Raw genomic sequence first — 24,000 nt, 5'->3', positions numbered from 1 at the left:
TAGAGTAACAGACTGGTACTATGAACCTTCTAGAGTAACACAGACTGGTACTATGAACCTTCTAGAGTAACAGACTGGTACAATGAACCTTCTAGAGTAACAGACTGGTACAATGAACCTTCCAGAGTAACAGACTGGTACTATGAACCTTCTAGAGTAACAGACTGGTACTATGAACCTTCTGGAGTAACAGACTGTTACTATGAACCTGTGACAAATTCGTGGACCCACCATTTGGTAAACGTGCGCACCTCAACTCATGAGTTGATTCTACATTCATTGGCCATCTTATGTTACACTTTAAATTGGTGTTTAAAGTCATTCTCAGAGCTTACCGTCAGTCAGTCTGTCAGCCGCCGTAGATGTACCACGAAGCCACCAACGATGAGGGCTGTTTTTTGATCGACAGGTCTGATTGTGCTATCGGACGGGTGTCTGGTTACGGACCCGCCCTTTATGACAGCGTTAACTGTTTTGGCTGCTGCGGCGTCAATGAGGATGAAACGGTAATTTACCAAATGTGATTCTCGTGCGTTTCCCCACCGTTTATGTCTTCCAAACAGGCACCATGTCCTCTCTCTCAATGATTCACCATCTCTGCTGTCTTTTACTATATTATCCAACCATGTCCTCTCTCTGCTGTCTTTTACTATATTATCCAACCATGTCCTCTCTCTCTCTGCTGTCTTTTACTATATTATCCAACCATGTCCTCTCTCTCTCTTTCTGCTGTCTTTTAATATATTATCCAACCATGTCCTCTCTCTCTCTGCTGTCTTTTACTATATTATCCAACCATGTCCTCTCTCTCTCTGCTGTCTTTTACTATATTATCCAACCATGTCCTCTCTCTGCTGTCTTTTACTATATTATCCAACCATGTCCTCTCTCTCTCTCTGCTGTCTTTTACTATATTATCCAACCATGTCCTCTCTCTCTCTCTGCTGTCTTTTACTATATTATCCAACCATGTCCTCTCTCTCTGCTGTCTTTTACTATATTATCCAACCATGTCCTCTCTCTCTGCTGTCATTTACTATATTATCCAACCATGTCCTCTCTCTCTGCTGTCTTTTACTATATTATCCAATCATGTCCTCTCTCTCTCTGCTGTCTTTTATTATATTATCCAACCATGTCCTCTCTCTCTGCTGTCTTTTACTATATTATCCAACCATGTCCTCTCTCTCTCGGCTGTCTTTACTATATTATCCAACCATGTCCTCTCTCTCTCTGCTGTCTTTTACTATATTATCCAACCATGTCCTCTCTCTCTCTGCTGTCTTTTATTATATTATCCAACCATGTCCTCTCTCTCTCTCTGCTGTCTTTTACTATATTATCCAACCATGTCCTCTCTCTCTCGGCTGTCTTGGTCTTTGAGGACCAAGCGCCACTTTGGGAAACACCGATATCCCAAACAAGGTGTGGCAGGGCCCGTAGATAACATGCAGAAGTAGAAACAGAATGGTTCTCACCTCTGACTTTCGTTCTTCAGATTTGTCCTCTGGGGGGTATGAGTGGTTTTCCGCTAGTTGTTCAAGATTACAGTTGAGATGTTCTTGTCCTCTGAGGGGTCCGCTTGTCTCATCCTCCTCTCCTCTCTTCTCCTCTCCAGTCCCCTCCTTTCCCAACCTCCTCTCCTCTCCTCTCTTCTCCTCTCCAGTCCCCTCCTTTCCAACCTCATATCCTCTCCTCTCTTCTTCTCTCCAGTCCCCTCCTTCCCAACCCCATCTCCTCTCCTCTCTTCTCCTCTCCAGTCCCCTCCTTCCCAACCTCATATCCTCTCCTCTCTTCTCCTCTGCAGTCCTGTCCTTTCTTCTTTCTATCCATTTCCTCCTAACTTTTCTGCTCCTTTGCTCCTCTTCTCCTCTCCTCCTATGACATCCTCCTCTCTCTCTCATCCTCTCTATATTCTACACTCCTCACTTTCCTTTATCTCTCATTTCCTCCTCCCCTCTTCCCTCCTTTCCTCTCCTCTCATCCCCCTCTCATCTCCTCCCCTCCTCTCCTCCCCCTCTCCTGTCCTCTCCTCTACCTGTCAGTGTGTCTAGTATTACACAGGGCAACAGCCTTGTCTTCCATTAGGGGCCCATGGGACAGAACCCCAGCCCAGATATTGATCCCTGAGATGGGGAAGGGAACCTGAGACGCTCCCCTGAGTTCTCCAGACCCATCCCAGCCATGGAGATAATGTAGCTCTCTCCACTCTCTCTGTCTCTCTCTCTCTCTCTCTCTCTCTCTCTTTCTCTCTCTCTCTCTCTCTCTCTCTCTCTGAAGATCATTTTCACCATAGAAAATGCACCTTTATAATAAAAGCATTACCTGCATAATCACTTTTGTGGTCACTTTTGATAATGGTGTTTAGCGCTAATGGAACATTCACACTTATATCCTACTGCCATGTGTGCATCGCTGTGCTTATAATGTGAAGAAATAGTCTAATATATAATGTGAAGAAATAGTCTAATATATAATGTGAAGAAATAGCCTGATAGTTTATCAACATTTTAAGCTAAACGTTCTGATCTGTTGCGTCAGCCACATTGCTAGTGGCTGTATTAGTTTGGGATCTATCGCATCCCATAATAACTGTCCCAGACAGTCTGGAATATTTATTTCTCACACAGAATAGAATAGGTCGACTGTTGTACTATGTGGGGTAGTAGATTGACAGACTTTTGGTGTTTGTTAAGCTTAATCATCTTGTTGGCTGACGAAAAGTAAATGTGGACAGTTCTTCCAATATCTTCAATATGCACCTCGGAATTGGATAAGGACACGTGCAGTTGCGTCCCCGATGTGCCTGTCTTCACTTGTAGCCTGTGAGAAAGACCCGATCACGTGATGTAGAGCCATGTGAGTGAGAGGTGCTTCGGAGCGCACAGCACTCAGGGAGAAGGGAAGAACGGCCACAGCACCCAGGGAGAAGGGAAGAACGGCCACAGCACTCAGGGAGAAGGGAAGAACGGCCACAGCACTCAGGGAGAAGGGAAGAACGGCCACAGCACTCAGGGAGAAGGGAAGAACGGCCACAGCACTCAGGGAGAAGGGAAGAACGGCCACAGCACCCAGGGAGAAGGGAAGAACGGCCACTGCACTCAGGGAGAAGGGAAGAACGGCCACTGCACTCAGGCAGAAGGGAACAACGGCCACAGCACTCAGGGAGAAGGGAAGAACGGCCACAGCACTCAGGGAGAAGGGAAGAACGGCCACAGCACTCAGGGAGAAGGGAACAACGGCCACTGGCCGCAGAAGACATGGAAAGTCCATTATGTTCACACAAAGGGGATGCTGCCGGGATATTCGAGGCAATTATCAAGTGCTTATCAAATTGTGAATGAGAGACTGATGAAGTGTGTACAGCCTGCGCAAAAAAAAACAAAGCAGAGCTCATGCCTTTCTAGTGACTTTTTTCAAATCATCATTAGAGTCTCATCATACAGCCGTACAATGTATTAAATCTAAACATATTAGTTTGGAGAACAACTAATGTTACATGAATAATTTTAAATGAAGCATATAGGAAGACATATTTCTTTGTTAACCTCTCAACACAGAATAGCAGCATGTGAACACTCCCTCAAATCCTTTGGATAAAATATCCTTTCTCTTTTATTCAGCTTTAATCAATTGTATTCTAAAATAAATCATGGATTTATTGTGAAGGTGTAGACTATATTACATGGATTAATTAGACTTTTTAAAGTGTAGATGTTCCACAGGTCTGCATCAGTGGCCTGTGGGCTGTGTGGAAGACAGGAGATGCTAAACGTGATTATGTTAATTAACGGTGGTTAGTAGTGGTCAGTAGTGGTTAGTAGTGGTCAGTGGTGGTTAGTAGTGGTTAGTAGTGGTCCGTGGTGGTTAGTAGTGGTTAGTAGTGGCCATTGGTGGTTAGTAGTGGTTAGTAGTGGTCAGTAGTGGTCCGTGATGGTTAGTAGTGGTTAGTGGTGGTTAGTAGTGGTCAGTAGTGGTTAGTAGTGGTCAGTGGTGGTTAGTAGCGGTCAGTGGTGGTTAGTAGCGGTCAGTGGTGGTTAGTAGTGGTCAGTGGTGGTTAGTAGTGGTTAGTAGTGGTCAGTAGTAGTTAGTAGTGGTCAGTTGTGGTTAGTAGTGGTCAGTGGTGGTTAGTAGTGGTTAGTAGTGGTCAGTGGTGGTTAGTAGTGGTCAGTGGTGGTCAGTAGTGGTCAGTAGTGGTTAGTAGTGGTTAGTAGTGGTCAGTAGTGGTCAGTAGTGGTCAGTAGTGGTCAGTAGTGGTTAGTAGTGGTCAGTGGTGGTTAGTAGTGGTCAGTGGTGGTCAGTGGTGGTTAGTAGTGGTCAGTAGTGGTTAGTAGTGGTCAGTGGTGGTTATTAGTGGTTAGTAGTGTTCCGTAGTGGTTAGTAGTGGTTAGTAGTGGTCAGTAGTGGTCAGTAGTGGTTAGTAGTGGTCAGTAGTGGTTAGTAGTGGCCAGTAGTGGTTAGTAGTGGTTAGTAGTGGTCAGCGGTGGTTAGTAGTGGTTAGTGGTGATCAGTGGTGATCAGTGGTGGTCAGTAGTGGTCAGTAGTGGTCAGTAGTGGTTAGTAGTGGTCAGTAGTGGTTAGTAGTGGTCAGCGGTGGTTAGTAGTGGTTAGTGGTGATCAGTGGTGGTCAGTGGTGATCAGTGGTGGTCAGTGGTGGTCAGTAGTGGTCAGTAGTGGTCAGTAGTGGTTAGTAGTGGTCAGTAGTGGTCAATAGTGGTCAGTAGTGGTCAGTAGTGGTCAGTGGTGGTCAGTGGTGGTTAGTAGTGGTCAGTAGTGGTTAGTAGTGGTCAGTGGTGGTTAGTAGTGGTTAGTAGTGGTCAGTAGTGGTTAGTAGTGGTCAGTAGTGGTCAGTGGTGGTCAGCAGTGGTCAGTGGTGGTCAGTAGTGGTCATTGTTGGTCAGTAATGGTCAGTAGTGGTCAGTAATGGTTAGTAGTGGTCAGTAGTGGTCAGTGGTGGTTAGTAGTAGTCAGTAGTGGTCAGTAGTGGTTAGTAGTGGTTAGTAGTGGTCAGTAGTGGTTAGTAGTAGTCATTGGTGGTTAGTAGTGGTTAGTAGTGGTCAGTAGTGGTTAGTAGTGGTCAGTGGTGGTTAGTAGTGGTTAGTAGTGGTCAGTATTGATCAGTGGTGGTCTATAATGGTCAGTGGTGGTCTGTAGTGGCCAGTGGTGGTCAGTAGTGGCCCGTGGTGGTCTATAATGGTCAGTGGTGGTCTGTAGTGGTCAGTAGTGGTCCGTGTGTGACCTTGTGTCTGTGTTGTGTTTCCAGGAGTGGCAGAACTCAATCCAGAAGAACGCCGGTCTGGCCTTCATCGAGCTCATTAACGAGGGAAGGTAATCAATCACCTATCACATTGATCTATCTATATTATACTGCTTAATATATTATTACCATCAGGAATCGTATGCTCATGTCTGTGTGACAGATATCACCTTACTTATTGCACAGCTATAAGGAGTTTCTCCCTCCCTCATCCCCCATTCTGTCTCTCTCCCTCTCCTCACCCTCCCACTCTCTCTCCTCACCCCACCACTCTCTCTCTCTCCCTCACCCCCCACTCTGTCCCTCCCTCACCCCCCATTCTGTCTCTCTCCCTCTCCTCACCCTCCCACTCTCTCTCCTCACCCCCCACTCTGTCTCCCTCCCTCACCACCCCACTCTGTCCCTCTCCCTCCCCCACACATCCCACTCTCTCACTCTCCTCACCCTCCCACTCTCTCTCCTCACCCCCCACTCTGTCTCCCTCCCTCACCTCCCCACTCTGTCCCTCTCCTCACCCTTCCACTCTCTCTCCCCCCCCCCCACTCTGTCTCCCTCCCTCACCTCCCCACTCTGTCCATCTTTCTCCCCTTCTTTTCCACCTCTCTTCCCTCTCTCACCTCAGACTGCTGTGCCATGCTATGAAGGACCATATTGTGCGTGTGGCCAACGAGGCAGAGTTTATCCTGAACAGGCAGAGAGCTGAAGACGTACACAAACATGCTGAGTTTGAGGTGAACACAGAGAGTCTGTCTGTCTGTCTGTCTGTCTGTCTGTCTGTCTGTCTGTCTGTCTCAGTAAATCTCCAGTCCACTGAAACATGATATCTATATATCTACATATCTCAACTTCACTCACTTTTTCTTTCCCTCTCTCTACCCCTCCCCTCACCACCCCCTCCCTTTCTTTCTCCCTCTCTCCCTCCCCACTTTTATCTCTCCCTCTACCACCTCTACCCCCTCAGTCTAACTGTGCCCAGTACGCTGCTGACAGGAGGGAGGAGGAGAGGATGTGTGATCACCTGATCAGCGCTGCAAAGCACAGGGACCATGTGACCGCCAACCAATTGAAACAGAAGATACTCAACATCCTGACCAATAAGCATGGGGCTTGGGGCACGATGTCACAGAGGTGAGAGGTAGTGGGACGGACAGGGATGAAACACACACAGGAATAGGTTGGAAGGCTGTCACTGTGATGTAGAGGGTTCTGTTAGGTTAGGGTTCTGAGGGTTCTGTTGGGTTAGCTTTGAGACAGAAAGACTGGAAAACAGGAAGTATCTGCCTTCTTGCTCAGACACGCGTATTTTAAATTGATTGACATGTACCTTTCATTCATTCAGAGCTCACCCTTAGCCGAGGAGGAGGAGCTAACGTCCCCACTAAATCACAGTACACAGCCGTAACGTTAAGACTAGGAGGAGGAGCTAACGTCCTCACTAAATCACAGCACACAGCCGTAACGTTAAGACTAGGGGGAGGAGCTACCGTCCTCACTAAATCACAGCACACAGCCGTAACGTTAAGACTAGGAGGAGGAGCTAACGTCCCCACTAAATCACAGTACACAGCCGTAACGTTAAGACTAGGAGGAGGAGCTAACGTCCTCACTAAATCACAGCACACAGCCGTAACGTTAAGACTAGGAGGAGGAGCTAACGTCCTCACTAAATCACAGCACACAGCCGTAACGTTAAGACTAGGGGGAGGAGCTACCGTCCTCACTAAATCACAGCACACAGCCGTAACGTTAAGACTAGGAGGAGGAGCTAACGTCCTCACTAAATCACAGCACACAGCCGTAACGTTAAGACTAGGAGGAGAAGCTACCGTCCTCACTAAATCACAGCACACAGCCGTAACGTTAAGACTAGGAGGAGGAGCTAACGTCCTCACTAAATCACAGCACACAGCCGTAACGTTAAGACTAGGAGGAGAAGCTACCGTCCTCACTAAATCACAGCACACAGCCGTAACGTTAAGACTAGGAGGAGGAGCTAACGTCCTCACTAAATCACAGCACACAGCCGTAACGTTAAGACTAGGGGGAGGAGCTACCGTCCTCACTAAATCACAGCACACAGCCGTAACATCCTCACTAAATCACAGCACACAGCTGTAACGTTAAGACTAGGAGGAGGAGCTAACGTCCTCACTAAATCACAGCACACAGCCGTAACGTTAAGACTAGGAGGAGGAGCTAACGTCCTCACTAAATCACAGCACACAGCCGTAACGTTAAGACTAGGAGGAGGAGCTAACGTCCTCACTAAATCACAGCACACAGCCGTAACGTTAAGACTAGGAGGAGGAGCTAACGTCCTCACTAAATCACAGCACACAGCCGTAACGTTAAGACTAGGAGGAGGAGCTAACGTCCTCACTAAATCACAGCACACAGCCGTAACGTTAAGACGAGGAGGAGGAGCTAACGTCCTCACTAAATCACAGCACACAGCCGTAACGTTAAGACTAGGAGGAGGAGCTAACGTCCTCACTAAATCACAGCACACAGCCGTAACGTTAAGACTAGGAGGAGGAGCTAACGTCCTCACTAAATCACAGCACACAGCCGTAACGTTAAGACTAGGGGGAGGAGCTACCGTCCTCACTAAATCACAGCACACAGCCGTAACATCCTCACTAAATCACAGCACACAGCTGTAACGTTAAGACTAGGAGGAGGAGCTAACGTCCTCACTAAATCACAGCACACAGCCGTAACGTTAAGACTAGGAGGAGGAGCTAACGTCCTCACTAAATCACAGCACACAGCCGTAACGTTAAGACTAGGAGGAGGAGCTAACGTCCTCACTAAATCACAGCACACAGCCGTAACGTTAAGACTAGGAGGAGGAGCTAACGTCCTCACTAAATCACAGCACACAGCCGTAACGTTAAGACTAGGAGGAGGAGCTAACGTCCTCACTAAATCACAGCACACAGCCGTAACGTTAAGACGAGGAGGAGGAGCTAACGTCCTCACTAAATCACAGCACACAGCCGTAACGTTAAGACTAGGAGGAGGAGCTAACGTCCTCACTAAATCACAGCACACAGCCGTAACGTTAAGACTAGGAGGAGGAGCTAACGTCCTCACTAAATCACAGCACACAGCCGTAACGTTAAGACTAGGAGGAGGAGCTAACGTCCTCACTAAATCACAGCACACAGCCGTAACGTTAAGACTAGGAGGAGGAGCTAACGTCCCCACTAAATCACAGCACACAGCCGTAACGTTAAGACTAGGAGGAGGAGCTAACGTCCCCACTAAATCACAGTACACAGCCGTAACGTTAAGACTAGGAGGAGGAGCTAACGTCCTCACTAAATCACAGCACACAGCCGTAACGTTAAGATTAGGGGGAGGAGCTACCGTCCTCACTAAATCACAGCACACAGCCGTAACGTTAAGACTAGGAGGAGGAGCTAACGTCCCCACTAAATCACAGTACACAGCCGTAACGTTAAGACTAGGAGGAGGAGCTAACGTCCTCACTAAATCACAGCACACAGCCGTAACGTTAAGACTAGGAGGAGGAGCTAACGTCCTCACTAAATCACAGCACACAGCCGTAACGTTAAGACTAGGGGGAGGAGCTACCGTCCTCACTAAATCACAGCACACAGCCGTAACGTTAAGACTAGGAGGAGGAGCTAACGTCCTCACTAAATCACAGCACACAGCCGTAACGTTAAGACTAGGAGGAGAAGCTACCGTCCTCACTAAATCACAGCACACAGCCGTAACGTTAAGACTAGGAGGAGGAGCTAACGTCCTCACTAAATCACAGCACACAGCCGTAACGTTAAGACTAGGAGGAGAAGCTACCGTCCTCACTAAATCACAGCACACAGCCGTAACGTTAAGACTAGGAGGAGGAGCTAACGTCCTCACTAAATCACAGCACACAGCCGTAACGTTAAGACTAGGGGGAGGAGCTACCGTCCTCACTAAATCACAGCACACAGCCGTAACATCCTCACTAAATCACAGCACACAGCCGTAACGTTAAGACTAGGAGGAGGAGCTAACGTCCTCACTAAATCACAGCACACAGCCGTAACGTTAAGACGAGGAGGAGGAGCTAACGTCCTCACTAAATCACAGCACACAGCCGTAACGTTAAGACTAGGAGGAGGAGCTAACGTCCTCACTAAATCACAGCACACAGCCGTAACGTTAAGACTAGGAGGAGGAGCTAACGTCCTCACTAAATCACAGCACACAGCCGTAACGTTAAGACTAGGAGGAGGAGCTAACGTCCTCACTAAATCACAGCACACAGCCGTAACGTTAAGACTAGGAGGAGGAGCTAACGTCCTCACTAAATCACAGCACACAGCCGTAACGTTAAGACGAGGAGGAGGAGCTAACGTCCTCACTAAATCACAGCACACAGCCGTAACGTTAAGACTAGGAGGAGGAGCTAACGTCCTCACTAAATCACAGCACACAGCCGTAACGTTAAGACTAGGAGGAGGAGCTAACGTCCTCACTAAATCACAGCACACAGCCGTAACGTTAAGACTAGGAGGAGGAGCTAACGTCCTCACTAAATCACAGCACACAGCCGTAACGTTAAGATTAGGAGGAGGAGCTAACGTCCCCACTAAATCACAGCACACAGCCGTAACGTTAAGACTAGGAGGAGGAGCTAACGTCCCCACTAAATCACAGCACACAGCCGTAACGTTAAGACTAGGAGGAGGAGCTAACGTCCTCACTAAATCACAGCACACAGCCGTAACGTTAAGACGAGGAGGAGGAGCAAACGTCCTCACTAAATCACAGCACACAGCCGTAACGTTAAGACTAGGGGGAGGAGCTAACGTCCTCACTAAATCACAGCACACAGCCGTAACGTTAAGACTAGGGGGAGGAGCTAACGTCCTCACTAAATCACAGCACACAGCCGTAACGTTAAGACGAGGAGGAGGAGCTAACGTCCTCACTAAATCACAGCACACAGCCGTAACGTTAAGACTAGGAGGAGAAGCTACCGTCCTCACTAAATCACAGCACACAGCCGTAACGTTAAGACTAGGGGGAGGAGCTAACGTCCTCACTAAATCACAGCCGTAACGTTAAGACTAGGGGGAGGAGCTACCGTCCTCACTAAATCACAGCACACAGCCGTAACGTTAAGACTAGGAGGAGGAGCTAACGTCCTCACTAAATCACAGCCGTAACGTTAAGACTAGGAGGAGGAGCTACCGTCCTCACTAAATCACAGCCGTAACGTTAAGACTAGGAGGAGGAGCTAACGTCCCCACTAAATCACAGCACACAGCCGTAACGTTAAGACGAGGAGGAGGAGCTAACGTCCTCACTAAATCAAAGCACACAGCCGTAACGTTAAGACTAGGAGGAAGAGCTACCGTCCTCACTAAATCACAGCACACAGCCGTAACGTTAAGACGAGGAGGAGGAGCTAACGTCCTCACTAAATCACAGCACACAGCCGTAACGTTAAGACTAGGGGGAGGAGCTAACGTCCTCACTAAATCACAGCACACAGCCATAACGTTAAGACTAGGAGGAGGAGCTAACGTCCTCACTAAATCACAGCACACAGCCGTAACGTTAAGACTAGGGGGAGGAGCTAACGTCCCCACTAAATCACAGCACACAGCCGTAACGTTAAGACTAGGAGGAGGAGCTAACGTCCTCACTAAATCACAGCACACAGCCGTAACGTTAAGACTAGGAGGAGGAGCTAACGTCCTCACTAAATCACAGCACACAGCCGTAACGTTAAGACTAGGAGGAGGAGCTAACGTCCCCACTAAATCACAGCACACAGCCGTAACGTTAAGACTAGGAGGAGGAGCTAACGTCCCCACTAAATCACAGCACACAGCCGTAACGTTAAGACTAGGGGGAGGAGCTAACGTCCTCACTAAATCACAGCCGTAACGTTAAGACTAGGGGGAGGAGCTACCGTCCTCACTAAATCACAGCACACAGCCGTAACGTTAAGACTAGGAGGAGGAGCTAACGTCCTCACTAAATCACAGCCGTAACGTTAAGACTAGGAGGAGGAGCTACCGTCCTCACTAAATCACAGCCGTAACGTTAAGACTAGGAGGAGGAGCTAACGTCCCCACTAAATCACAGCACACAGCCGTAACGTTAAGACGAGGAGGAGGAGCTAACGTCCTCACTAAATCAAAGCACACAGCCGTAACGTTAAGACTAGGGGGAGGAGCTAACGTCCTCACTAAATCACAGCACACAGCCGTAACGTTAAGACTAGGAGGAGGAGCTAACGTCCTCACTAAATCACAGCACACAGCCGTAACGTTAAGACTAGGGGGAGGAGCTACCGTCCTCACTAAATCACAGCACACAGCCGTAACGTTAAGACTAGGAGGAGGAGCTAACGTCCCCACTAAATCACAGTACACAGCCGTAATGTTAAGACTAGGAGGAGGAGCTAACGTCCTCACTAAATCACAGCACACAGCCGTAACGTTAAGACTAGGAGGAGGAGCTAACGTCCTCACTAAATCACAGCACACAGCCGTAACGTTAAGACTAGGGGGAGGAGCTACCGTCCTCACTAAATCACAGCACACAGCCGTAACGTTAAGACTAGGAGGAGGAGCTAACGTCCTCACTAAATCACAGCACACAGCCGTAACGTTAAGACTAGGAGGAGAAGCTACCGTCCTCACTAAATCACAGCACACAGCCGTAACGTTAAGACTAGGAGGAGGAGCTAACGTCCTCACTAAATCACAGCACACAGCCGTAACGTTAAGACTAGGAGGAGAAGCTACCGTCCTCACTAAATCACAGCACACAGCCGTAACGTTAAGACTAGGAGGAGGAGCTAACGTCCTCACTAAATCACAGCACACAGCCGTAACGTTAAGACTAGGGGGAGGAGCTACCGTCCTCACTAAATCACAGCACACAGCCGTAACATCCTCACTAAATCACAGCACACAGCCGTAACGTTAAGACTAGGAGGAGGAGCTAACGTCCTCACTAAATCACAGCACACAGCCGTAACGTTAAGACTAGGAGGAGGAGCTAACGTCCTCACTAAATCACAGCACACAGCCGTAACGTTAAGACTAGGAGGAGGAGCTAACGTCCTCACTAAATCACAGCACACAGCCGTAACGTTAAGACTAGGAGGAGGAGCTAACGTCCCCACTAAATCACAGCACACAGCCGTAACGTTAAGACTAGGAGGAGGAGCTAACGTCCTCACTAAATCACAGCACACAGCCGTAACGTTAAGACGAGGAGGAGGAGCAAACGTCCTCACTAAATCACAGCACACAGCCGTAACGTTAAGACTAGGGGGAGGAGCTAACGTCCTCACTAAATCACAGCACACAGCCGTAACGTTAAGACTAGGGGGAGGAGCTAACGTCCTCACTAAATCACAGCACACAGCCGTAACGTTAAGACGAGGAGGAGGAGCTAACGTCCTCACTAAATCACAGCACACAGCCGTAACGTTAAGACTAGGAGGAGAAGCTACCGTCCTCACTAAATCACAGCACACAGCCGTAACGTTAAGACTAGGAGGAGGAGCTAACGTCCCCACTAAATCACAGCACACAGCCGTAACGTTAAGACTAGGAGGAGGAGCTAACGTCCCCACTAAATCACAGCACACAGCCGTAACGTTAAGACTAGGGGGAGGAGCTAACGTCCTCACTAAATCACAGCCGTAACGTTAAGACTAGGGGGAGGAGCTACCGTCCTCACTAAATCACAGCACACAGCCGTAACGTTAAGACTAGGAGGAGGAGCTAACGTCCTCACTAAATCACAGCCGTAACGTTAAGACTAGGAGGAGGAGCTACCGTCCTCACTAAATCACAGCCGTAACGTTAAGACTAGGAGGAGGAGCTAACGTCCCCACTAAATCACAGCACACAGCCGTAACGTTAAGACGAGGAGGAGGAGCTAACGTCCTCACTAAATCAAAGCACACAGCCGTAACGTTAAGACTAGGAGGAAGAGCTACCGTCCTCACTAAATCACAGCACACAGCCGTAACGTTAAGACGAGGAGGAGGAGCTAACGTCCTCACTAAATCACAGCACACAGCCGTAACGTTAAGACTAGGGGGAGGAGCTAACGTCCTCACTAAATCACAGCACACAGCCGTAACGTTAAGACTAGGAGGAGGAGCTAACGTCCTCACTAAATCACAGCACACAGCCGTAACGTTAAGACTAGGGGGAGGAGCTAACGTCCCCACTAAATCACAGCACACAGCCGTAACGTTAAGACTAGGAGGAGGAGCTAACGTCCTCACTAAATCACAGCACACAGCCGTAACGTTAAGACTAGGAGGAGGAGCTAACGTCCTCACTAAATCACAGCACACAGCCGTAACGTTAAGACTAGGAGGAGGAGCTAACGTCCCCACTAAATCACAGCACACAGCCGTAACGTTAAGACTAGGAGGAGGAGCTAACGTCCCCACTAAATCACAGCACACAGCCGTAACGTTAAGACTAGGGGGAGGAGCTAACGTCCTCACTAAATCACAGCCGTAACGTTAAGACTAGGGGGAGGAGCTACCGTCCTCACTAAATCACAGCACACAGCCGTAACGTTAAGACTAGGAGGAGGAGCTAACGTCCTCACTAAATCACAGCCGTAACGTTAAGACTAGGAGGAGGAGCTACCGTCCTCACTAAATCACAGCCGTAACGTTAAGACTAGGAGGAGGAGCTAACGTCCCCACTAAATCACAGCACACAGCCGTAACGTTAAGACGAGGAGGAGGAGCTAACGTCCTCACTAAATCAAAGCACACAGCCGTAACGTTAAGACTAGGAGGAAGAGCTACCGTCCTCACTAAATCACAGCACACAGCCGTAACGTTAAGACGAGGAGGAGGAGCTAACGTCCTCACTAAATCACAGCACACAGCCGTAACGTTAAGACTAGGGGGAGGAGCTAACGTCCTCACTAAATCACAGCACACAGCCGTAACGTTAAGACTAGGAGGAGGAGCTAACGTCCTCACTAAATCACAGCACACAGCCGTAACGTTAAGACTAGGGGGAGGAGCTAACGTCCCCACTAAATCACAGCACACAGCCGTAACGTTAAGACTAGGAGGAGGAGCTAACGTCCTCACTAAATCACAGCACACAGCCGTAACGTTAAGACGAGGAGGAGGAGCTACCGTCCTCACTAAATCACAGCACACAGCCGTAACGTTAAGACTAGGGGGAGGAGCTAACGTCCTCACTAAATCACAGCACACAGCCGTAACGTTAAGACTAGGAGGAGGAGCTAACGTCCCCACTAAATCACAGCCGTAACGTTAAGACTAGGGGGAGGAGCTAACGTCCTCACTAAATCACAGCCGTAACGTTAAGACTAGGGGGAGGAGCTAACGTCCCCACTAAATCACAGCACACAGCCGTAACGTTAAGACTAGGGGGAGGAGCTAACGTCCTCACTAAATCACAGCACACAGCCGTAACGTTAAGACTAGGGGGAGGAGCTAACGTCCCCACTAAATCACAGCCGTAACGTTAAGACTAGGAGGAGGAGCTACCGTCCTCACTAAATCACAGCACACAGCCGTAACGTTAAGACTAGGGGGAGGAGCTAACGTCCCCACTAAATCACAGCCGTAACGTTAAGACTAGGGGGAGGAGCTACCGTCCTCACTAAATCACAGCACACAGCCGTAACGTTAAGACTAGGGGGAGGAGCTAACGTCCTCACTAAATCACAGCACACAGCCGTAACGTTAAGACTAGGAGGAGGAGCTAACGTCCTCACTAAATCACAGCCGTAACGTTAAGACTAGGGGGAGGAGCTAACGTCCTCACTAAATCACAGCCGTAACGTTAAGACTAGGGGGAGGAGCTAACGTCCCCACTAAATCACAGCCGTAACGTTAAGACTAGGGGGAGGAGCTAACGTCCCCACTAAATCACAGCACACAGCCGTAACGTTAAGACTAGGAGGAGGAGCTAACGTCCTCACTAAATCACAGCACACAGCCGTAACGTTAAGACTAGGAGGAGGAGCTAACGTCCTCACTAAATCACAGCACACAGCCGTAACGTTAAGACTAGGAGGAGGAGCTAACGTCCTCACTAAATCACAGCACACAGCCGTAACGTTAAGACTAGGAGGAGGAGCTAACGTCCTCACTAAATCACAGCACACAGCCGTAACGTTAAGACTAGGAGGAGGAGCTAACGTCCTCACTAAATCACAGCACACAGCCGTAACGTTAAGACGAGGAGGAGGAGCTAACGTCCTCACTAAATCACAGCACACAGCCGTAACGTTAAGACTAGGAGGAGGAGCTAACGTCCTCACTAAATCACAGCACACAGCCATAACGTTAAGACTAGGAGGAGGAGCTAACGTCCTCACTAAATCACAGCACACAGCCGTAACGTTAAGACTAGGAGGAGGAGCTAACGTCCTCACTAAATCACAGCACACAGCCGTAACGTTAAGACTAGGAGGAGGAGCTAACGTCCCCACTAAATCACAGCACACAGCCGTAACGTTAAGACTAGGAGGAGGAGCTAACGTCCCCACTAAATCACAGCACACAGCCGTAACGTTAAGACTAGGAGGAGGAGCTAACGTCCTCACTAAATCACAGCACACAGCCGTAACGTTAAGACGAGGAGGAGGAGCAAACGTCCTCACTAAATCACAGCACACAGCCGTAACGTTAAGACTAGGGGGAGGAGCTAACGTCCTCACTAAATCACAGCACACAGCCGTAACGTTAAGACTAGGGGGAGGAGCTAACGTCCTCACTAAATCACAGCACACAGCCGTAACGTTAAGACTAGGAGGAGGAGCTAACGTCCTCACTAAATCACAGCACACAGCCGTAACGTTAAGACTAGGAGGAGGAGCTAACGTCCTCACTAAATCACAGCACACAGCCGTAACGTTAAGACTAGGAGGAGGAGCTAACGTCCCCACTAAATCACAGCACACAGCCGTAACGTTAAGACTAGGAGGAGTAGCTAACGTCCCCACTAAATCACAGCACACAGCCGTAACGTTAAGACTAGGGGGAGGAGCTAACGTCCTCACTAAATCACAGCCGTAACGTTAAGACTAGGGGGAGGAGCTACCGTCCTCACTAAATCACAGCACACAGCCGTAACGTTAAGACTAGGAGGAGGAGCTAACGTCCTCACTAAATCACAGCCGTAACGTTAAGACTAGGAGGAGGAGCTACCGTCCTCACTAAATCACAGCCGTAACGTTAAGACTAGGAGGAGGAGCTAACGTCCCCACTAAATCACAGCACACAGCCGTAACGTTAAGACGAGGAGGAGGAGCTAACGTCCTCACTAAATCAAAGCACACAGCCGTAACGTTAAGACTAGGAGGAAGAGCTACCGTCCTCACTAAATCACAGCACACAGCCGTAACGTTAAGACGAGGAGGAGGAGCTAACGTCCTCACTAAATCACAGCACACAGCCGTAACGTTAAGACTAGGGGGAGGAGCTAACGTCCTCACTAAATCACAGCACACAGCCGTAACGTTAAGACTAGGAGGAGGAGCTAACGTCCTCACTAAATCACAGCACACAGCCGTAACGTTAAGACTAGGGGGAGGAGCTAACGTCCCCACTAAATCACAGCACACAGCCGTAACGTTAAGACTAGGAGGAGGAGCTAACGTCCTCACTAAATCACAGCACACAGCCGTAACGTTAAGACGAGGAGGAGGAGCTACCGTCCTCACTAAATCACAGCACACAGCCGTAACGTTAAGACTAGGGGGAGGAGCTAACGTCCTCACTAAATCACAGCACACAGCCGTAACGTTAAGACTAGGAGGAGGAGCTAACGTCCCCACTAAATCACAGCCGTAACGTTAAGACTAGGGGGAGGAGCTAACGTCCTCACTAAATCACAGCCGTAACGTTAAGACTAGGGGGAGGAGCTAACGTCCCCACTAAATCACAGCACACAGCCGTAACGTTAAGACTAGGGGGAGGAGCTAACGTCCTCACTAAATCACAGCACACAGCCGTAACGTTAAGACTAGGGGGAGGAGCTAACGTCCCCACTAAATCACAGCCGTAACGTTAAGACTAGGAGGAGGAGCTACCGTCCTCACTAAATCACAGCACACAGCCGTAACGTTAAGACTAGGGGGAGGAGCTAACGTCCCCACTAAATCACAGCCGTAACGTTAAGACTAGGGGGAGGAGCTACCGTCCTCACTAAATCACAGCACACAGCCGTAACGTTAAGACTAGGGGGAGGAGCTAACGTCCTCACTAAATCACAGCACACAGCCGTAACGTTAAGACTAGGAGGAGGAGCTAACGTCCTCACTAAATCACAGCCGTAACGTTAAGACTAGGGGGAGGAGCTAACGTCCTCACTAAATCACAGCCGTAACGTTAAGACTAGGGGGAGGAGCTAACGTCCCCACTAAATCACAGCCGTAACGTTAAGACTAGGGGGAGGAGCTAACGTCCCCACTAAATCACAGCACACAGCCGTAACGTTAAGACTAGGAGGAGGAGCTAACGTGACCTTTTATGTCTATTCATCTGAATATGTCTTTATTGTTATTATTGAGCCTTGTGTTCCGCCCCCTTTCTCTCTCTCAGCCAATTACATGAGCTGCTTTAACTTATTTACCAACGTCTTTTATTACCTCAGCCAATTACATGACTTCTGGCGTCTAGACTACTGGGAGGACGACCTGAGGAGGAGGCGGAGATTCGTACGAAACCCCTTTGGCTCCACCCACCCTAATGTGTCACTTAAAGCCCTGGAGGACTATGGTCAGTCACCTATCCCAGAATACACTGCAAGTTAGTTAGTTACTTGACCATTTTTAAACAGCTGCTTCATGTACCATTTGGTATCAGCTACAGTTGAAGTCATAAGTTTACATACACTTAGGTTGGAGTCATTAAAACTTGTTTTTCAACCACTCCAGAAATTTCTTGTTAACAAACTATAGTTTTGGCAAGTTGGTTAGGACATCTACTTTGTGCATGACACAAGTCATTTTTCCAACATTGTTAACAGACAGATTATTTCACTCATTCCCAGTATCACAATTCCAGTGTGTCAGAAGTTTACATTCACTAAGTTGACTGTGCCTTTAAACAGCTTGGAAAATTCCAGAAAATGTTGTCATGACTGTAGAAGCTTCTGATAGGCTAATTGACATCATTTGAGTCAATTAGAGGTGTACCTGTGGATGTATTTCAAGGCCTACCTTCAAACTCAGTGCCTCTTTGCTTGACATCATGGGAAAATCAAAAGAAATCAGCCAAGACCTCTGAAAAACATTGTAGACCTCCACAAGTCTGGTTCATCATTGGGAGCAATTTCCAAATGCCTGAAGGTACCACGTTCATCTGTACAAACAATAGTACGCAAGTATAAACACCATGGGACCACGCAGCCGTCATACCGCTCAGGAAGGAGACGCGTTCTGTCTCCTAGAGATGAACGTACTTTGGTGCGAAAAGTGCAAAACAATCCCAGAACAACAGCAAGGGACCTTGTGAAGGTGCTGGAGGAAACAGGTACAAAAGTATCTATAGCCACAGTAAAACGAGTCCTATATCGACATAACCTGAAAGGCCTCTCAGCAAGGAAGAAGCCACTGCACCAAAACCACCATAAAAAAGCCAGACTACCGTTTGCAACTGCACATGGGGACAAAGATTTTACTTGTATTGGAGGAATGTCCTCTGGTCTGATGAAACAAAAATAGAACTGTTTGGCCAAAATGACCATCGTTATGTTTGGAGGAAAAAGGAGGAGGCCTGCAAGCCGAAGAACACCATCCCAACTGTGAAGCACGGGGGTGGCAGCATCATGTTGTGGGGGTGCTTTGCTGCAGGAGGGACTGGTGCACTTCACAAAATAGATGGCATCATGAGGCAGGAAAATTATGTGGATATATTGAAGCAACATCTCAAGACATCAGCCAGGAAGTTAAAGCTTGGTCGCAAATGGGTCTTCCAAATGGACAATGACCCCAAGCATACTTCCAAGGTTGTGGCAAAATGGCTTAAAGACAACAAAGTCAAGGAGTGGCCATCACAAAGTCCTGACCTCAATCCTATAGAAAATTTGTGGACAGAACTGAAAAAGCGTGTGTGAACAAGGAGGCCTACAAACCTGACTCAGTTACACCAGCTCTGTCAGGAGGAATGGGCCAAAATTCACCCAACTTATTGTGGGAAGCTTGTGGAAGGCTACCCAAAACGTTTGACGCAAGTTAAACAATTTAAATGCAATGCTACCAAATACTAATTGAGTGTATGTACTAATTGAGTGTACGTCTGACCCACTGGGAATGTGATGAAAGAAATAAAAGCTGAAATAAATCATTCTCTCTACTATTATTCTGACATTTCACATTCTTAAAATAAAGTGGTGATCCTAATTGACCTAAAACAGGGAATCTTTACTTGGATAAAATTTCAGGAACTGTGAAAAACGGAGTTTAAATGTATTTGGCTAAGGTGTATGTAAACTTCCGACTTCAACTGTATGTATTAATTGTGTTGTGTAGGTACGGAGGAGGAGGAAGAGGAGGGGCTTAAGTCTAAGAAGACCTTGCGCAGCCAATCAGTGGTCAGTCAGAACCTGGAGACGGAACTAATGCTGGAGGGTGACGAGGACACTGTCAGTCTGCTGCAGGAGAAAGAGATGGACAACCTTGCAGGTCAGACACGTCCATCATGTGTTGACACCTTTCTGTTTGTATTCTCTTTCCTGGTTCATTTCAGACCACAGGAAGTTGGAGATGTTTTCTGGTTTTGGATTCTCTAGATTTTTGGATATAAATATGCAAAGTGTGGCTACTTTGAAGAATCTCAAATATAAAATATATTTTTATTTGTTTAACACTTTCTTTTGGTTACTACATAATTCCATATGTGTTATTTAATAGTTTTGATGTCTTCACTATTATTCTACAATGTAGAAAATAGTAAAAAATAAAGAAAAACTCTTGCATGATTAGGTGTGTCCAAACTGTTGACTGGTACCGTGTTTGTACCAGGGGCACAACTTTGGTTTTAGAAGTGGATAAACTCTCCACTGCTGCTCTGACATTGCTCTTCCATATATTTACATGTTCTTAATTCCATTCCTTTACATAGATGTGTGTGTATTAGGAAGTTGTTGTGAAATTGTTAGATTTTACTTGTTAGATATTACTGCACTGTTGGAACTAGAAGCACAAGCATTTCTCTGGTTAAAGCTGGTTAACACTGATCTGATAGTATCAGAAGCCCAGTCTGTATCTGTTGTAATTCACTTAATAATTGATTATATTTTGATAGCTCTTTTTTCCCAGCTGCTCAGAACTCCTACCATAGTTACCTCATCCTCCACCAATGTGTAGAACTGACGTACCCTCTGTCTGTCTGTGTCTGTCTGTCTGTCTGTCTGTCTGTCTGTCTGTCTGTCTGTCTGTCTGTCTGTCTGTCTGTCTGCTAGGCCCTGTGGTGCTCAGTACTCCAGCCCAGCTGGTATCTCCAGTAGTGGTGGTCCATGGGACTCTCTCCATCACCACCACTGAGATCTACTTTGAGGTGGACGAGGACGACCCTAGCTTCAAGAAGATCCACACCAAGGTAACAGTGAGATTGACACCATGGTAACAGTGAGATTGACACCATGGTAACAGTGAGATTGACACCATGGTAACAGTGAGATTGACACCATGGTAACAGTGAGATCGACACCATGGTTAATGCAATAACATAACTCATTCTCACTCTGTGTCTCTGTGTGCCTGTGTCTCTGTGTCTCTGTGTGCCTGTGTCTCTGTGTCTCTGTGTGCCTGTGTCTCTGTGTCTCTGTGTGCCTGTGTTTCTGCGTCTCTGTGTCTCTGCGTCTCTGTGTCTCTGCGTCCCTGCGTCTCTGTGTCTCTGTGTCTCTGTGTGTCTGCGTCTCTGTGTCTCTGTGTGCCTGTGTCTCTTTGTCTCTGCGTCTCTGTGTCTCTGTGTCTCTGTGTGCCTGTGTCTCTGTGTCTCTGTGTCTCTGTGTGTCTGCGTCTCTGTGTGCCTGTGTCTCTGTGTGCCTGTGTGCCTGTGTCTCTGCGTCTCTGTGTCTCTGTGTCTCTGTCTCTCTGTGACTCTGTGTGCCTGTGTCTCTGTCTCTGTGTGCCTGTCTCTCTGCGTCTCTGTGTCTCTGTGTCTCTGTCTCTCTGTGTCTCTGCGTCTCTGTGTCTCTGTGTCTCTGTCTCTCTGTCTCTCTGTGACTCTGTGTGCCTGTGTCTCTGCGTCTCTGTGTGCCTGTGTCTCTGCGTCTCTGTGTCTCTGTCTCTCTGTGACTCTGTGTGCCTGTGTCTCTGTGTCTCTGTGTGCCTGTGTCTCTGTGTGCCTGTGTCACTGTGTCTCTGTGTGCCTGCAGGTACTGGCCTACTCCGAGGGTCTACATGGCAAGTGGATGTTCAGTGAGATCAGAGCTGTTTTCTCCAGACGATACCTGCTCCAGAACACTGGTCTGGAGGTCTTCATGGCCAACCGCAGTACGATACCTCACCTTTATATACAACCTTTATATACCTGTCTTACCTGTACAGTAGACCTTTATATACTACCTTTATATACCTGTCTTACCTGTACAGTAGACCTTTATATACTACCTTTATATACCTGTCTTACCTGTACAGTAGACCTTTATATACAACCTTTATAAACCTGTCTTACCTGTACAGTAGACCTTTATATACTACCTTTATATACCTGTCTTACCTGTACAGTAGACCTTTATATACTAACTTTATATACCTGTCTTACCTGTACAGTAGACCTTTATATACAACCTTTATAAACCTGTCTTACCTGTACAGTAGACCTTTATATACTACCTTTATATACCTGTCTTACCTGTACAGTAGACCTTTATATACTACCTTTATATACCTGTCTTACCTGTACAGTAGACCTTTATATACAACCTTTATAAACCTGTCTTACCTGTACAGTAGACCTTTATATACAACCTTTATAAACCTGTCTTACCTGTACAGTAGACCTTTATATACAACCTTTATATACCTGTCTTACCTGTACAGTAGACCTTTATATACAACCTTTATATACCTGTCTTACCTGTACAGTAGACCTTTATATACAACCTTTATAAACCTGTCTTACCTGTACAGTAGACCTTTATATACAACCTTTATATACCTGTCTTACCTGTACAGTAGACCTTTATATACTACCTTTATATACCTGTCTTACCTGTACAGTAGACCTTTATATACAACCTTTATAAACCTGTCTTACCTGTACAGTAGACCTTTATATACAACCTTTATAAACCTGTCTTACCTGTACAGTAGACCTTTATATACAACCTTTATATACCTGTCTTACCTGTACAGTAGACCTTTATATACAACCTTTATATACCTGTCTTACCTGTACAGTAGACCTTTATATACTACTTTTATATACCTGTCTTACCTGTACAGTAGCTGACACCACCTTTAACTAACTCACCTGTGTAGCTGACATCACCTTTAACTAACTCACCTGTGTAGCTGACATCACCTTTAACTAACTCACCTGTGTAGCTGACATCACCTTTAACTAACTCACCTGTGTAGCTGACATCACCTTTAACTAACTCACCTGTGTAGCTGACATCACCTTTAACTAACTCACCTGTGTAGCTGACATCACCTTTAACTAACTCACCTGTGTAGCTGACATCACCTTTAACTAACTCACCTGTGTAGCTGACATCACCTTTAACTAACTCACCTGTGTAGCTGACATCACCTTTAACTAACTCACCTGTGTAGCTGACATCACCTTTAACTAACTCACCTGTGTAGCTGACATCACCTTTAACTAACTCACCTGTGTAGCTGACATCACCTTTAACTAACTCACCTGTGTAGCTGACATCACCTTTAACTAACTCACCTGTGTAGCTGACATCACCTTTAACTAACTCACCTGTGTAGCTGACATCACCTTTAACTAACTCACCTGTGTAGCTGACATCACCTTTAACTAACTCACCTGTGTAGCTGACATCACCTTTAACTAACTCACCTGTGTAGCTGACATCACCTTTAACTAACTCACCTGTGTAGCTGACATCACCTTTAACTAACTCACCTGTGTAGCTGACATCACCTTTAACTAACTCACCTGTGTAGCTGACATCACCTTTAACTAACTCACCTGTGTAGCTGACATCACCTTTAACTAACTCACCTGTGTAGCTGACATCACCTTTAACTAACTCACCTGTGTAGCTGACATCACCTTTAACTAACTCACCTGTGTAGCTGACATCACCTTTAACTAACTCACCTGTGTAGCTGACATCACCTTTAACTAACTCACCTGTGTAGCTGACATCACCTTTAACTAACTCACCTGTGTAGCTGACATCACCTTTAACTAACTCACCTGTGTAGCTGACATCACCTTTAACTAACTCACCTGTGTAGCTGACATCACCTTTAACTAACTCACCTGTGTAGCTGACATCACCTTTAACTAACTCACCTGTGTAGCTGACATCACCTTTAACTAACTCACCTGTGTAGCTGACATCACCTTTAACTAACTCACCTGTGTAGCTGACATCACCTTTAACTAACTCACCTGTGTAGCTGACATCACCTTTAACTAACTCACCTGTGTAGCTGACATCACCTTTAACTAACTCACCTGTGTAGCTGACATCACCTTTAACTAACTCACCTGTGTAGCTGACATCACCTTTAACTAACTCACC

General features: G+C 47.1%; 1 protein-coding gene across 1 annotated transcript in view; it reads left to right on the top strand.

Annotated features, from left to right (window-relative positions):
* LOC129823350 (neurobeachin-like) overlaps positions 1 to 24,000 on the top strand; it is a 402,752-nt gene that overhangs the window by 346,745 nt on the left and 32,007 nt on the right. Inside the window, exons 39-45 of the mRNA XM_055882274.1 lie at positions 5,264 to 5,328; positions 5,880 to 5,988; positions 6,219 to 6,385; positions 17,917 to 18,041; positions 19,796 to 19,948; positions 20,728 to 20,864; positions 21,646 to 21,763. Coding sequence (XP_055738249.1) covers positions 5,264 to 5,328; positions 5,880 to 5,988; positions 6,219 to 6,385; positions 17,917 to 18,041; positions 19,796 to 19,948; positions 20,728 to 20,864; positions 21,646 to 21,763 — 874 coding nt within the window. The remainder of the gene's footprint in view (positions 1 to 5,263; positions 5,329 to 5,879; positions 5,989 to 6,218; positions 6,386 to 17,916; positions 18,042 to 19,795; positions 19,949 to 20,727; positions 20,865 to 21,645; positions 21,764 to 24,000) is intronic.

The sequence above is a fragment of the Salvelinus fontinalis genome, chromosome 25 (genome assembly GCF_029448725.1).
Source record: "Salvelinus fontinalis isolate EN_2023a chromosome 25, ASM2944872v1, whole genome shotgun sequence".
NCBI lineage: Eukaryota > Metazoa > Chordata > Actinopteri > Salmoniformes > Salmonidae > Salvelinus > Salvelinus fontinalis.
The sequence above is the reverse complement of the archived record's forward strand: the minus strand, read 5'-3'. Positions and strand labels throughout refer to the sequence as shown.